Source organism: Callithrix jacchus, chromosome 22 (genome assembly GCF_049354715.1).
Source record: "Callithrix jacchus isolate 240 chromosome 22, calJac240_pri, whole genome shotgun sequence".
Classification (NCBI taxonomy): domain Eukaryota; kingdom Metazoa; phylum Chordata; class Mammalia; order Primates; family Cebidae; genus Callithrix; species Callithrix jacchus.
Window position 1 is genome coordinate 16854871 of NC_133523.1, and position 16109 is coordinate 16870979.

The following is a 16109-nucleotide window of genomic DNA, read 5'->3' on the forward strand; positions in this document are numbered from 1 at the left end:
GGAGCCGTAGAGACAGAAAAGGAAACGATGCTGTGAGCACAGGGCACAGCCATGGCGAAGGCTGGGAGCGGGTCCCGAGCCTGGCATGTTGAAGGGGCAGAGGAGGTCACTGGCTTGGGATACAGTGAAGTGAGGGGAAGTAGTGGATGGAACTAGAAAGGGGTACCCCTGCCTCCTCCTTCCTCCCTCATTTTAGATGAGATCATGTGGCCAGATGGGGACGAGGCCCTTCCAGCTGACGCCCAGGACCTCATCACCAGGTTGCTCCGGCAGAGCCCACTGGACCGTCTGGGCACTGGTATGTAGTGTGAAAGGGGACCCAGGTGGGTGGCTCCCTCAGGCGCCGGGACCCAGGAAACAGAGGGAGGGATAGCACCTGGGGTATACAAGAGTTCTACTTGGGAAGCTTCATGGAGGAGGGAGCTTGCAGCTGGGGTTTTGAAGGATGCATAGGAGTTCTCCAGGAACCATCACAAGACCTTGAAAGAATAGAAAGTAGCTGGGTCTGATGCCCACACAGAGCACTGAGCCTGAATAAGTACGTGAGGCTGTGAAGTCTCCAGGAGTTGTGTCAAAGGCCCAGCCTGGAAGATCCCACTGTCCCAGTTTTCCCAGCCACCTGGTGAATCATTGAGGGACCTTTTGAGACTCATGCAGCCACCCATCACGTGGCCACTACAGCCTGTTCATGACTGAGGCTTCGCTCTGGGAGATGTTTGGGTCCAAGGTCAGGGATGGTCACCTGCTCCTTGGAGCTGTTTACAAGAGAGAGAAGCCAGGAAGGAGGACCTTATAATCTGGGCTTTCTCTAGGCGGTACCATCCCAGACAGCAGCAGAGAGAAGGCCAGAATCTTTGGAACCTGGGCAGCCTGGGTGCTTTTTTATTTTTTATTTTTTTTTCTGAGATTAGATCTCACACTATCACCCAGGCTGGAGTGCAGTGGCACAATCTTGGCCCACTGCAACCTCCGCTTCCCAGGCTCAAACGATCCTCCCACCTCAGCCTCCCGAGTAGGAACCACAGGCATGTGCCATCATGCCTGGCTAATTTTTGTATTTTTGGTTGGGCCTCCTGGGTATCCGGCCCTGATCAGGCGCGGAGCCCTGTCTGTCATCCAGAGACGGGATTTTGCCATGTTGCCCAGGCTGGTCTTGAACTCCTGACCTCAAGTGATCTGCCCACCTCAGCCTCCCAAAGTGCCGGCAGTGGTTTGAATCCCAGCTTGGTCCCTGTCCAGGCTCCTAAATTTCAGTGGATTTTGTTCCGATTTTCCGGTTTTGTTGTTGATGTTTTGTTTTTCAGACAAAATCTTGTTCTGTTGCCCAGACTGGAGTGCAGTGGTGCAATCTTGGCTTACTGCAATCTCTGCCTCGCAGATTCAAGCGATTCTCCTGCCTCAGCGTCCCTAGTAGCTGGGATTACAGGCATGCACCACTAAACCCGGCTAATTTTTGTATTTTATATTTTATATTTTTAGTAGTAGAGACGGGTTTTGCCATGTTGGCCAGGCTGATCTCGAACCCCTGACCTCAAGTGATCCATCCGCCTCGGCCTCCTGAAGTGCTGGGATTACAGGCGTGAGCCACCATGCCCGGCCCATTTTTCTGGTTCTTCGTTGTCCCCACCCTGTGTCCAGCATGAGCAGTAGGGGGTGGGGATGGGGGTGGAGGGCATCCTATGGTGGGTGAGGTGAGGTCCCACAGGGCTCAGCTGGGCCTATCTGCAGGTGGCACCCACGAGGTGAAGCAGCACCCATTTTTCCTGGGCCTGGACTGGGCAGGGCTTCTTCGACACAAAGCCGAGTTCGTGCCCCAGCTCGAAGCCGAGGATGATACCAGCTACTTTGATAGTAAGGAGGGGCCCGCAGGGGTGGGCTCTGCTGTCCCTCAGTCCCTGGGGGTGGACGGCTGTATGCCAGGGGTTCCACCCAAGCCTGGCACCTCACCCTAGGCCTGGAGGTTCCGACTTCTGGAGCCTTCCAAGAATCTAGGGCACGTGTATCAGCCACCCCTGGCTAGATTTCCTGTGCATCTAGGTTCAGAAGGCCACAGCAAATCTCAGGCTTCAAAAGGGGAAACCAAGGCACCAAGTGTAGCAGGCCCTTGTCTGGGGTTCCCCAGCAAGGTGGGCCTCCTGGGTGTGTGGCCCTGACCGTGCATGGGGCCCCATCTGTCACCCAGGAGGGTAGGGCGCCTCACCCAGCTTTAACGGAGGGGTCCCCACAGGCGCGCGGGAGGTGAGCTCTGAGGATGACTCTTTCTCTCCCAACTTGGGGGTTCCGCTCTTTAGTGTCCAGCACCTCCTTCAGAACTTCTTCCTGTCAGAGGTCTTCTCTGAGCTTCTGTTTCTTCTTCTATACAATGAGGAGCGTCCCTTATTTTGAGATGCACAATTGTACCTTATTCTGTGTGACCGTTTCAAGGAATCACTGAAGCTCAGAAATAGGAATTCCCGCCTCTGGTCTCACAACTTTTTTTTTTCTTTTTAATTTTTTCTCATAATTTCTACTTACGTGAACCTTGCCCACAACTTTTTAATCACTTGATTTTTTTTTTTTTTTTTGAGACGGAGTCTCGCTCTGTCGCTCAGGCTGGAGTACAGTGGCGGGATCTCAGCTCACTGCAACCTCCGCCTCCCTAGTTCAAGCAATTCTCCTGCCTCAACCTCCCTAGTAGCTAGGATTACAGGCACCTGCCACCATGCCCGGCTAAATTTTTTTTTTTTTGTATTTTTAGTAGAGACGGCGTTTCACTGTGTTAGCCAGGATGGTCTCCATCTCCTGACTTTGTGGCCCACCCGGCTTGGCCTGCCAAAGTGCTGGGATTACAGGCGTGAGCCACCTTGCCCAGCTTTGATTTATGTTTTGAGATGGAGTCTCACTCTGTTGCCCAGGCTGGAGTGCAGTGCACAATCTCGACTCACCGCAACCTCCACCTACCCAGGCTCAAGCAATTCTCCTGCCTCAGCCTCTCAAGTAGCTAGGATTACAGATGCATACCACTACTGCCCAGCTAATATTTATATTTTTGTAGAGATGTGGTTTCACCATGTTGGCCAGGCTGGTCTCGAATTCCTGACCTCAAGTGATCCACCCACCTTGGCCTTCCAAAGTGCTGGGATTTACAGGCATGAGCCACCACGCCCGGCCCTTCAACGTTTTAGGGTCACAGTTGGGATTGATTCCCAGATTTTGCTCTGCCACCAAAGCCTCCCAAGGTCCTCAAACACACCAGGCACGGTCCTACCTCAGAGTGTTTGCCCTGGCAGCGACCCCACCCTGCACCACCCTCCCCGCATCGCCACACTGCCCTTGAGATCAGCTCTCGGTATCGGGCATGCTGCACCTGCCCCTCTCCCACAGCACGCTCGGAACGCTACCGCCACCTCGGCTCCGAGGACGACGAGACCAACGATGAAGAATCGTCCACAGAGATCCCCCAGTTCTCCTCCTGCTCCCACCGGTTCAGCAAGGTGGGCCAGGCCCCGGGTGGAGCCGCCGCTCAGGAAACCTGGCTTGTCTGTTTGCTTCCGTGTCGGTGTTTGCTTTTGCCTTGTTTTGTTCTGTAGAGATGGGGTCTTGCTATGTTGTCCAGGCCAGCCTCAAATTCCTGGGCTCAAGCAATCCTCCTCCCTCGGCCTCCCAAAGTGCTAGGAATTATTATTATTATTTTTTGAGACAGAGTTTTGCTCTGTCACCAGGCTGGAGTGCAGTGGCACGGTCTTGGCTCACTGCAGCCTCCACCTCCCGGATTCAAGTGATTCTCCTGCCTCAGCCTCCCGCGTAGCTGGGAGTACAGGCATGCACCACCACGCCAGGCTAATTTTTTACGTTTTTAATAGATATGAGGTTTCACCGTGTTGGCCAGGCTGGTCTCGAACTCCTGACCTCAGGTGATCCGCCCACCTTGGCTTCCCAAAGCGCTGGGATTACAAGCATCAGTAATCACTTGAACCCAGGAGGCGGAGGCTGCAGTGAGCCGAGATCGCACCACTGCACTCCAGCCTGGGTGACAGAGTGAGATTCTGTTTCAAATAATAATAATAATAATAAAGTAAAATAAAGTGTACAAATCGGTGGCATTCAGCACGTTCACCGTGTCGTCCCACCAGTCTAGCAAGGGCTCAGCTCACCGCAACCGCCGCCTCCTGGGTTTAAGCGATTCTCCTGCCTCAGCCTCCTGAGTAGCTGCGATTACAGGCACCTGCCACTATGCCCAGCGAATTTTTTGTTTCTTTTCTTCTTTCTTACTCTTTTTTTATCCTTCCTTCCTTCCTTTTTTTTTTTGAGACAGTCTCACTCTTATTGCCCAGCCTGGAGTACAATGGTGCGATCTCAGCTCATTGCTACCTCCGCCTCCTGGATTCAAGCGATTCTCCTGCCTCAGCCTCCCAAGTAGCTGGGATTACAGGCACGCGCCATGCCTGGCTAATTTTGGTATTTTTAGTAGAGATGGGGTTTCACCATGTGGCCCAGGCTGGTCTCAAACTCCTGACCTAAAGTGATCCACCCACAGGGGCCTCCCAAAATGCTGGGATTACAGGCTTGAGCCACTGCACCCGGCCCTGGATATTATTTTATAACCTTATGAGCTTAACTGACATTCCCTCCTTTGTTTATGATTTCATCAAAAAACGCTTCACTCTGCTTTAGGCCTGGGCCGCAGCCAGGACTTTCTAGTCAGCAGCAAAAATGCAGTTTGGTAGCAGGGCCCCTCTGAGCCTCAGTTTTTCCGTCGGCACAGTGGGCTAACGTCTGTGCTCTTTTAGGGAGGTGTGGAGTGAGGATTTAGGGAAGTGACTCAAACAGAAGCACCTGACACATAGGAAGCCCTCGACTAAGCCAGCTTTCTGTTTTTTTTTTTTTTTTTTTGAGACAGAGTCTCGCTCTGTTGCCCAGGCTGGAGTACAATCTCGGCTCACTGCAACCTCCACCTCCTGGATTCAAGCCATTCTCCTGCCTCAGCCTCCCAAGTAGCTGGGACTACAGGCACTTGCCACCATGCCCAGCTAATTTTTGTATTTTTAGTAGAGACAGGGTTTCACCATCTTGGCCAGGCTGGTCTCGAACTCCTGACCTCAAGTGACCTGTCCACCTCAGCCTCCCAAAGTGCTGGGATTAGAGACATGAGCCACCGCATTCTGCTTACCATTCTTTTGTCTTGCCTCCCAGGTCTACAGCAGCTCTGAGTTCCTGGCCGTCCAGCCCACTCCTACCTTTGCTGAAAGGAGCTTCAGTGAAGACCGGGAGGAAGGGTGGGAGCGAAGCGAGGTGGACTATGGCCGCCGGCTGAGTGCTGACATCCGGTAGGTGGCCTGGGGAAGTATAGGCAGATCCAGCTTCCAAGCCTGCTGGGAGGTAGACACAAAATCTGATGCAAAGGGAGCTTCCTAGTGGCCAGGTAGAAAAGGGTCAAACATACTGACTAGCCTAATCAGGTCTCTGACAACCTTGCTGCCTTTGGCTCTGTGTTCCTCACCGCAAACATAAAACAGCTCTGCACCATCATGCTGCTAGGCGTACCTTTCCTTTTGTCCAGAATGTCCTTTGCTGACTAACTCCTGTTCATTTTCAAACTGAGACACAAGAGAAACAGTCAATGTCTGCTAGAGGATGGGTGTTGGAAGCTGGCCTTTATTTTTTTTATTTATTTTTTTTTTGAGACAGTCTTGCTCCATCGCCAGGCACCACGGTGGAGTGCAGTGGCACAATCTTGGCTCACTGCAACCTCCACCTCCCAGATTCAAGCAATTCTCCAGCCTCAGCCTCCCAAGTAGCTGGGACTACAGGTGCGCACCACCACGCCTGGCTAATTTTTGTATTTTTAATAGAGATGGGGTTTCCCCATGTTGGCCAGGATGGTCTCGATCTCTTGACCTTGTGATCCCCCCGCCTCAGCCTCCCAAAGTGCTGGGATTACAGACGTGAGCCACTGCACCCAGCCAGAAGCTGGCCTTTTTAAAAAATTGTCTAAGAGATTGGTTCTTGCTCTTTTTCCAAGTCTGGAGTGCAGTGCCACGATCATAGCTCACTGCAGCCTGAAACTCCTGGGCTCAACAGAGCCTCCCAAGTAGTTGGGACTACAGGCACCCGACACCACACCCAGCTAATTTTTGTATTTTTAGTAGAGACAGTGTTTCAACACATTGGCAAAGCTGGTCTTGAACTCCTGACCTTGTGATCCGCTCGCCTCAGCCTCCCAAAGTGCTGGGATTACAGGCAGGAGCCACCGCATCCGGCCAATCCTGTCTTTAAAAAAAAAAAAAAAAATAGCGAATAAGAGGTCCCCAGGTGGACAGAGGACAGTGCAGACACAGGGAACTACTCATCCCGTCTAGGTAAATTGCCCCTGACTGCAGACTGGGAGTTAAGACGTGGCCATGAAAGGTGACCGAGTATCCTAGGTGCGGGCCTGGCAGCGTCCCGCAGGAAAGGTGACCGAGTATCCTAGGTGTGGCGCCCAACAGCGTCCCACAGGAAAGGTGACCGAGTATCCTAGGTGCGGGCCTGGCAGCGTCCCACAGGAAAGGTGACCGAGTATCCTAGGTGCGGCGCCCGACAGCGTCCCGCAGGAAAGGTGACCGAGTATCCTAGGTGCGGGCCTGGCAGCGTCCCGCAGGAAAGGTGACCGAGTATCCTAGGTGCGGGCCTGGCAGCATCCCACAGGAAAGGTGACCGAGTATCCTAGGTGTGGCGCCTGGCAGCGTCCCTCAGGAAAGGTGACCGAGTATCCTAGGTGCGGCGCCTGGCAGCATCCCGCAGGAAAGGTGACCGAGTATCCTAGGTGCGGCGCCCGACAGCGTCCCGCAGGAAAGGTGACCGTCCCGCAGGAAAGGTGACCGAGTATCCTAGGTGCGGCGCCCGACAGCGTCCCGCAGCTTCTTCCTCCCCGCAGGCTGAGGTCCTGTACATCCTCTGGATCCTCCTGTCAGTCATCTTCGTCCCAGCCCGAGCGGGGTCCCAGCCCCTCTCTCCTGAATACCATCAGCCTGGACACGATGCCCAAGTTTGCCTTCTCATCAGAAGATGAAGGGGCAGGCCCAGGCCCTGCAGGCCCCAAGAGGCCCGTCTTCATTCTAGGGGAGCCTGACCCACCCCCAGCAGCCACCCCAGTGATGCCCAAACCCTCAAGCCTTTCTGGTAAGTGGGGCCCTGAGTAAGAGGGAGGGATGATGTCATGGAAGTTTCCCAGAGGAGGGGCTATTTGAGATGGGTTTTCAGGGATGAGTAGGAGTCCTTCAGAGCCAATAAGGGGTTAAGAAAAGGGAAGCCAGGTTCCCAGAGAGACCTCCCACCCCCCAGGAACCTCGGTCCAGGGTAATCCCCCTACCCGCTGCCCTTAGCTTCATACAGTCAGGATGGGACCCCTAGCTCCCAAGATGAGGGAACTAAGGGTCTAAATGTGTGTGGAAGAAGGCTTCCTGGAGGAGGAGACTTGAAGACTTTTGCATAGAAAGTAATTTGGGAAGGGAGTGCAGGAAGAGGGAACCACATGAGCATAGGCCAGGAGGTTGGACTGTATAAACAGCGACCAGGGAGGAAGGCCTTCCCCTTCCCCTTAGAGGGGCCACGTGGTGAGTTTGAGGGGCACCCGGCTGACCCTGCTGACCTCCTAGCCGACACAGCTGCCCTCAGCCATGCCCGCCTACGGAGCAACAGCATCGGCGCCCGACACTCCACGCCAAGGCCTCTGGATGCCGGCCGGGGCCGCCGCCTTGGGGGCCCGAGAGACCCAGCCCCTGAGAAGTCCAGAGCCTCCTCCGGCGGCGGCAGTGGCGGGGGCCGTGTGCCCAAGTCGGCCTCTGTCTCTGCCCTGTCCCTCATCATCACGGCAGGTAACACTAAAGGCCCGTTCTCACCTCTGTCTGTCCACACCCATTGTACCCAAAAAGGTGAAGGTCTCTCCTGAGGTGGGGAGGCTGGGACTGAGCCTGGGAGAGGGGAGGCGGAGTGAGACCCAGGGAGAGCTGGGGACAGTGTTCCCGGTGGAGGGCACCACACATGCAAAGGCCTGGAGGGGCGACCAGGGTGGTGGTCACGGTGGGAAAGAGGGGCCACGGGGGACCTTCGAGGGAGTGAGTGACCCCTCCCTGGCCCCCTGCAGATGACGGCAGTGGTGGCCCCCTCATGAGCCCCCTGTCCCCACGCTCTCTGTCCTCAAACCCGTCGTCCCGTGACTCGTCGCCGAGCCGAGACCCGTCCCCCGTGTGTGGCAGCCTCCGGCCCCCCATCGTCATCCACAGCTCCGGCAAGAAGTACGGCTTCAGCCTGCGGGCCATCCGCGTCTACATGGGCGACAGTGACGTCTACACTGTGCACCACGTGGTCTGGGTGAGCGTGGAGTGGGAAGGCAGGGACCCGGGTTCTAGTCTGACCCTGCCCGGTCAAATCCCTTCTCAGACCTGCATTTTAGAGTACGGCAGGATTAGGGGACAGAGCTGGTGCCACCAGTCCCTGTCATGTGATGGTGTTCATCCGGTCCCTGTCAGTTGATGGGGAGGAGGTCAGATGAGAGAGACAAGGCTGGATGGAGGCTAACAGATCCCAAGTGACATTAATCTCCCAGCTCTGTAGGGGGCGCACTGGGCATGTTATCCTCCCTCCCCCAGCCCAGGGGCATCAGTCCCACTTCAGGGCATCAGTCCCACTTCAGGGCATGCCCTTCCTATTGGTTGCTCCCTAAACAGACAGAGAAGCCTTTCTAGAGGAGGGGGCAGAGTAGCTGGGGCTTTGATGGGTGAGTAGGAGTTCCCCAGGATCAGGGAAACTGAGGCAGCACAAGAGGCAGCAGTTTGCTGGGGTCCCACAGCAGACCCAGCCTGAGCTGGGGTCTCCAGATGTGGGGCCCAAGCCACTGACCCCACTGTTCCTGTCTGACCCCAGAGTGTGGAGGATGGAAGCCCCGCCCAGGAGGCGGGCCTGCGAGCCGGGGACCTCATCACCCACATCAATGGGGAGTCGGTGCTGGGGCTGGTGCACATGGACGTCGTGGAGCTGCTGCTGAAGGTATGTCCCCCCGCCACTGCCCACCGTCAGGGGTCCCAGCATCCCCTGGCCACAGCTCTGGGTTCCCCATGCTTCTCCCTGTCGAGACACACAACCCCACATCCACCGTCAACTCCAGGCCTTGCACACACTCTCCTCCTGCCCAGAATACACATCCTTCTCTAGCCCCAGTATCGCCCCTCAGAGCTCCTCCTCCAGGAAGCCTTCCCTTCTCCCTGGGTACCCTCACATCTATTCCTCCCTCTTGCCTGACACCTGGAGGTAGGAGATGGCCTCAGGAAAGGAGGAGGGGCCTGGCGCCATGGCTCGCACCTCTCTTCCCAGCACTTTGGGAGGCCAAGGCGAGAGGATCGCTTGAGCTCAGGACTTTGAGACCAGCCTGGGCAACATAGTGAGACCCCATCTCTACAAAAACTTTCAAAATAAAGTTAGCTGGGCTTGGTGGCACGTGCCTGTAGTCCCAGCTACTTGGGAGGCTGAGGTGGGAGGACTGTTTGGGCCCAGGAGGTGGAGGCCATAGTAAGCTATGATGCCGCACTGCACTCTAGCCTGGGGGACACAGAGACCCTGGTTCTAAAATAGAGTGAAGGGCCGGCTGTGGTGGCTCACACCTGTAATCCCGGCACTTTGGGAGGCTGAGGTGGGTGGATCATAAGGTCAGGAGTTCGAGACCAGCCTGGCCAACATGGCGAAACCCCATCTCTACTAAAAACACAAAACTTAGCTGGGTGAGGTGGGCACACGCCTGTCAACCCAGCTACTCTGGAGGCTGAGGCAGGAAAATCGCTTGAACCCAGGAGGCAGAGGTCGCAGTGAGCCGAGACCGCGCCACTGCACTCCAGCCTGGGTGACAGAGTGAGACAACACCTCAAAAAAAGAAAAGAGTGAAGGCTCCCATGTGGGCAGCTGTGTGGGTGGCTCACTGAACAGACAGACTTGTGGACATGTGTCTTTGGCCTGATGACTCCTGGGCCATTAGGTGGGTGACTAGGGGATGGGGAGATACCAGGTAGGTGGATGACAGACCCTGGGGAGGGTGGAGAGTGAAGAGGGCAGGCCTCGATGGGCGCTGACCTCAGGGTGGGGGGTCCCGGCAGGAGGGCTGGTGTTCCCTGCACTGTTTGGCTGGATTTGTTGGGTAAGTCACTGGTTGGGTGGATGAATGATATCAGGGTGGGGGGGTCCCAGCTGGTGCCTGGAGTGAAGGGTACATAGCAGCTGCCGGGCAAGTGCTGGGCCCTGCGAGGGCACAGAGGCAACCCCTCACCATCCTCCCATCTTGTCCCAGAGTGGCAACAAGATATCCCTGCGGACCACTGCCCTAGAGAACACGTCCATCAAGGTGGGCCCCGCCCGGAAGAACGTGGCCAAGGGCCGCATGGCGCGCAGGAGCAAGCGGAGCCGGCGGCGGGAGACCCAGGACCGGTGCGCGGCGGTGGCCACCAGGGAGCGGTACAGAGGGGGCGGACCATGGGAACATGTGGTGGGGACAGGGATTCTTTTTTTTCCTTTTTTTTTTTTTTTTTTTTTTTTTTTTGAAATGGAGTCTTGCTCTGTTGCCCAGGCTGGAGTGCAATGGCTCAATCTCAGCTCACTGCAACCTCTACCTCCTGGGTTGAAGCGACTCTCCTGCCTCAGGCCCCCGAGTAGCTGGGACGACAGGTGCCCACCACCATGCCCGGCTAATTTTTGTATTTTCAGTAGATGGTGTTTCGCCATGTTGGCCAGACTGGTCTCGAACTCCTGACCTTAAATGATCCGCCTGCCTTGCCTCTGAAAGTGCTGGGGTTGTAGGCGTGAGCCACCGCGCCGGCCAGGAGCAGGAGTTCTGAGGCTCCCGGTTCTCATACCCCAGGCGGAAGTCGCTCTTCAAGAAGATCTCCAAGCAGACGTCCGTGCTGCACACCAGCCGCAGCTTTTCCTCTGGACTCCACCACTCGCTGTCATCGAGCGAGAGCCTCCCCGGCTCGCCCACCCACAGCCTCTCCCCGAGCCCCACCACTCCCTGCCGCAGTCCAGCCCCTGATGTCCCAGCAGGTAGGTGCACCCACCTCCGCCGGCTACCCTGGGGGCAAGGGCTGGTGGGCCCGGGCAGGAGTGAGCAGTCTGGGGGATGGAATCATGCGCATTAGGGAAAGTATGACGGGAAGGAACAGCTTCCGGGCTCCTGGTCTAGAAGGGAATCTGGGAGCACTCGTGCAGGTGCCAGGGAAGGAGGTGCCCGCAGAGGAAACATCATGAACAAATGGGGCTAGACAGGAAGGGTGGGGAAATGAGAGGAGGCCGGGCACAGAGGTTCAGGCCTGTAATCCCAACACTTTGGGAGGCCAAGGCGGGAGGATCACTTGAGCCCAGGAGTTTGAGACCAGCCTGGGCAACAAAGAGAGACCCTATCTGTACAAAATATTAAAAAATTAGGTGGGTGTGGTGGTGCTGCACACCTGTGGTCCCAGCTACTCAGGAGGCTGAGATGGGAGGATCACTTTGAGCCCGGGAGGTCAAGGCTGCATGCAGTGAGCCATGATTGCACCACTGCACTCCAGCCTGGGTGACAGAGTGAGATCCTGTCTCAGGAAAACAAAAGAAATTTTAAAAAGAGTGGAGACAGAGAGATGGCTTTCTCGAAGAGGGGGCAGAGGAGCTGGGGATTTGATGGATGAGTAGGAGTTCACCAGATCTAGGCCAAGGAAACAACCCTGAGGGGGAGGCAGAGAAGCCTGGTATGACCCAGCCATGATGGCTCACACCTGTAATCCCAGCACTTTGGGAGGCCAAAGCAGGTGGATCCCTTGAGATCTGGAGTTTGACATCAGCCTGGCCAACATGGTGAAACTACTAAAAGTACAAAGGTAGCCAGGCATGGTGGCACACACCTGTAGTCCCAGCTACCTGGGGGGCTGAGGCGGGAGAACTGCTTAAACCTGGGAGGTGAAGGTTGCAGTGAGCCGAGATCACACCACTGCACTTCAGCCTGGGGGACAGAGCAAGACTGTTTAAAAAAAAAGAAAAATTAGCCAGCCATGGTGGCGTGCACCTGTGGTCCTAGCCACTCGGGAGGCTGAGTTGTAAGGATCGCTTGAACCCAAGAGGGTGAGGCTGTGATTAAGCCAGTGCACCAGAGCCTGGGCAACAGAGCAAGACCCTGTCTCACAAACAAAGCAAGCCAGGCATGCTGGGGGCCACAGGGAAGGACACGGGCTTTAGCAGTTTTTGTGAGTCTCACAGCTCCACCTCCAGGCTGGGGACATTGAGGCCAGCAGCCCTGACCCACTCTTATCACCCACAGACACCACCGCGTCCCCACCCAGCGTCTCCCCAAGCTCCAGCAGCCCTGCCTCCCCAGCTGCTGCTGGCCACACCCGCCCCAGCTCCCTGCACGGCCTGGCTGCCAAGCTGGGGCCGCCCCGCCCCAAGACTGGCCGCCGCAAGTCCACCAGCAGCATCCCACCCTCCCCGCTGGCCTGCCCGCCCATCTCCGCGCCCCCGCCGCGCTCGCCCTCGCCCCTACCAGGGCACCCGCCCGCGCCTGCCCGATCCCCGCGGCTGCGCCGGGGCCAGTCGGCTGACAAGCTGGGCACAGGTGAGCGGCTGGATGGGGAGGGGCGGCGCAGCCGCGGGCCGGAGGCCGAGCTCGTGGTCATGCGGCGACTGCACCTGTCCGAGCGCCGGGACTCCTTCAAGAAGCAGGAGGCCGTGCAGGAGGTTAGCTTTGATGAGCCGCAGGAGGAGGCCACTGCGCTGCCCGCCTCGGTGCCACAGATTGCCGTGGAGGGCGAGGAGGCCATGCCTCCTGGGAGAGACTGACCCCCCTGCCTGGTCTCTCCCTGGCCTCAAAGTCACGCATTTTTTTGTGCAATGTTTTTCCCATAAAGCCATGCCTGGATGGAGCCTGAGCCACCAGTCTGACACCCGGAAGGCGAGAAGCCGTCTCGGTCCTTGCTGGAAGGTGGAGACATGGCTTCCCTTGTGTTCTGGTGTCAATCGGGGCCGGACAGGGCAGGAATGGGGGACACGGGTGGCTTTGTAAATAGCGACAAATCCTGCAACTAATTTATTACTTTTTTTTTTTTTTTGAGACTTAGTCTCACTCTGTCACCCAGGCTGGAGTGCGGTGGCCTGATCTCAGCTCACTGCAACCTCCACCTCCCAGGTTCAAGAGATTCTCCTGCCTCAGTCTCCTGAGTAGCTGAGATTACAGGCACGTGCCACCACGCCCAGCTAATTTTTTTGTATTTTTAGTAGAGGCGGGGTTTCACCATGTTGGCCAGGCTGCTCTCGAACTCCTGACCTCGTGATTCGCCTGCCTCAGCCTCCAAAAGTGCTGGGATTACAGGTGTGAGCCACCACGCCTGGCCTAATTTATTAGTTTTTATAAGCGATAGCGGACTGAGCCACCCCTTGAAGGCGGCTACCAGGTCTTGCCCCAGGTACCTGGGACCCTGTTTGCAGGTCCTGCCCGCTGGGCTGAGAAGGAAGCACTTTGGACAAATCATCTGCGTTTGTGTTTTCTAGTTTTTCTGTAGTTTTTAAGTGTTTTGTGTTACCTAGTCTCACTCCCCTCCCAAGACCCACCCATTTGAGGGAATGGAGCTGAGCTCACCTGTACAGGCCCAGTTTGGATACCACCTGGAGTCCGTAAACGATTCCCCTCACCCACAAAACAGTGTAATCCCAATGATGGACTGGACTCTGAAGGCCACCTCCCACCATCCCTGCTATAGAGTCTGCCTCTAATCCTACTAGCTTCAGCCTGGAGAAGGGATGTGGGAGCTGGGGCTTTGATGGATGAATAGGTGTTCACCGGAACTGCGCAGAGGGGTCATCCGCTCCCCAGGTGCACACTGATGCAGGAAGGTGCAGGCCTCACCTGGCACTGCCAAGGCAGCCTCCAGAAATGCTCGGCATCCCGGGGCACCTTCTATTCCGCCAGTCCCGCAGGACTACGTTCGGCCAGTTCCGGAAACACTCAGCGTCCCCTCCCCTTGGGCTCCGCCTCGGCCTCGCCTTGTCCCGTCTGTCCTGGACAAGATGCCGTGTGTTTGAGGCCCGGGAGAGCAAGCCCTTGACCGTGATGTGTCTGAAACACCCGCTAGGGGTTCCCTCCCTGTGTCAGAGCCTCTCTGGGATGAAGCTCAAGCCAGAAAACCCAGTCGAGGCTCAAGTTTGAATTTCAGCTTCACTGTGTGGCTCTGGGAAAATGGCTTTCCCACTCTGTGCCTCAGTTTCCTTGTGTTTACAAGACTAATCCCATTGACTGTTCATTACGCACCTACTGTGTGCCAAGCGCTTTTACTCGTGGCTTCTCCCTCAGCCAGCCTTAAGAAGGCTGGAGGTGGCGTCATCACCTCCGTTTTACAGACAAAGCAGCTGAGACCCCAGCGAGGGGCAGAGACCTGTCCCTCGATCACCCGGCAGAAGTCGTGGCAGAACAGAGCATATCAGCCAGACCCCGTTGTGGGCATTGTCATCAAGGGAGCTTGAATGGAGGGTCTGGTGTCAGATGCAGCCGACTCCAGCCCTGGATCATCCCCCATGGTGGGATGTGACCCACTGGGCACTCTGGTGAGGGAGCTTTCCAGACACCAACAGCCCACTCTGCGTCCCTTTCTGAGTCCCCTGCGCAGCACTCCCTAGTGTTGGAGGGTAGACCAAGGCTGTGCATGATTCGCCCCCTCCTTCCATCCTGGAGCTGGCAGTGAATAAAAGCCCGTATTTACAAAGATGAGCTCCAACGTCTGGCTTTATGAGGGACTGAGAAAGGAGGAAGGGAAGAGTCGGGAGGGGAGCGGAGTGAAATAGACCCATGGGTCAAAGTCATGGCAAGAGGGTTTTGAGGGCTGCATAGGAGTTCGCCCTTAAGATTCTTCCTGATGCCATCGTGAGTACCCACCTCCTGCTACCCTCTCCCTGTGAGTACTCCATAATAGTTCTGCCCTTAAAAGCTTCCTCCAGACAGATGGGACCCTGAACTATGGGAGGTTTTTTTGTTTGTTTTCTGAGACAAGGTCTCGCTCTGTAACCGGGGCTGGAGGGCAGTGGCTCGATCACGACCATCTGCAGCCTCGATCCTGGGCGCCTTGAACTATGCTAATAAAATAAATAAGCAGCCGGCTGCGGTGGCTCACGCCTATAATCCCAGCACTTTGGGAGGCCAGGGCGGGCACATCACCTGAGGTCAGGAGTTCGAGACCAACCTGATCAACGTGGAACAATCCCGTCCTACTATAAAATACAAAATTAGCCGGGTGTGGTGGTGCATGCCTGTAATCCCAGCTACTCGGGAGGCTGAGGCGGGAGAATCGTTTGTACCTGGGAGGTGGAGTTGCGGTGAGCCGAGATCGCGCCATTGCACTCCAGCCTGCGCAACAAGAGCGAAACTCCGTCTCAAAGTAAATAAATAAATAAAAATAAAATAAATACGCAATCGTCGTGTCTTTCTGTGCCATAAAATTCCCTCTAGTCGAAACCAGCCCAGCCCTAGAGCAATCCGTTACTTCCGGGGCGCTCAGCCGGCTTACAAATTCTCTTGGCTACGTCCCCGTCTCCGAGTGCGTTCGGTTATTTCCGGAAACAGCCGGCATCTGGGCTCAAGTCCCCTTAAATTCTAGTGCCCACAAGGGTCGAGATCGTAGGCTGTTTCCGGACGCTCTGGGTTGCCATGGAAACTCCTTCAATCCTGGCTCTACTTAGACCTCGGCTTTCTGCCACAGGCCCTTTCCCCACTCTACTGCCACCCTGTTTGCTGAGCTTGAGAACTCACTCGCTCCCTCGGAACCATCTATGCTTCAGCAATTTGCATAAGCTGGCGGTCGCCTCTGGGTCTAAACTCCCATGGCCTCCACTGGGCACTGAGCACATTCGGTTCTTTCCTGAAACGCTCCGCGGTCTCGGGGATCAGCCTCAGTTGTGTCCCCAGCCCGAGTGTGTTCGGCCATTTCCGGAAGTGCTCGGGCGTCTCTAAGCCCAACCGAGCCAGCCTGGGCGATCTCGCCGACCCGATTACGCTCGGCTGCCTCCGGAAATGCTCGGCTGTGTCGGGGCGCTCTCTAGTCCGCCAGTCCCGCGGGATTACGTTCGGCTACTTCCGGAAACACTCGGGTGTC

The 16109-nt window shown here is 56.3% G+C and overlaps 1 protein-coding gene across 50 annotated transcripts in view; it reads left to right on the top strand.

The window, feature by feature from the left end:
• MAST3 (microtubule associated serine/threonine kinase 3) overlaps positions 1-14726 on the top strand; it is a 54879-nt gene extending 40153 nt beyond the window's left edge. For 28 of the 50 annotated variants that reach the window (XM_078361809.1, XM_078361808.1, XM_078361812.1 and 25 more), the window contains 11 exons: positions 197-298; positions 1729-1851; positions 3364-3473; positions 5173-5306; positions 6896-7140; positions 7617-7835; positions 8105-8331; positions 8884-9006; positions 10295-10458; positions 10862-11043; positions 12293-14726. In XM_078361809.1, the coding sequence (XP_078217935.1) occupies positions 197-298; positions 1729-1851; positions 3364-3473; positions 5173-5306; positions 6896-7140; positions 7617-7835; positions 8105-8331; positions 8884-9006; positions 10295-10458; positions 10862-11043; positions 12293-12810 (2147 nt within the window). In that variant the 3' untranslated portion in view covers positions 12811-14726. The remainder of the gene's footprint in view (positions 1-196; positions 299-1728; positions 1852-3363; positions 3474-5172; positions 5307-6895; positions 7141-7616; positions 7836-8104; positions 8332-8883; positions 9007-10294; positions 10459-10861; positions 11044-12292) is intronic. The other 22 variants (XM_078361813.1, XM_054249981.2, XM_078361801.1 and 19 more) reach the window with 1 other exon arrangement.
• Positions 14727-16109: the final 1383 nt, after the last annotated feature.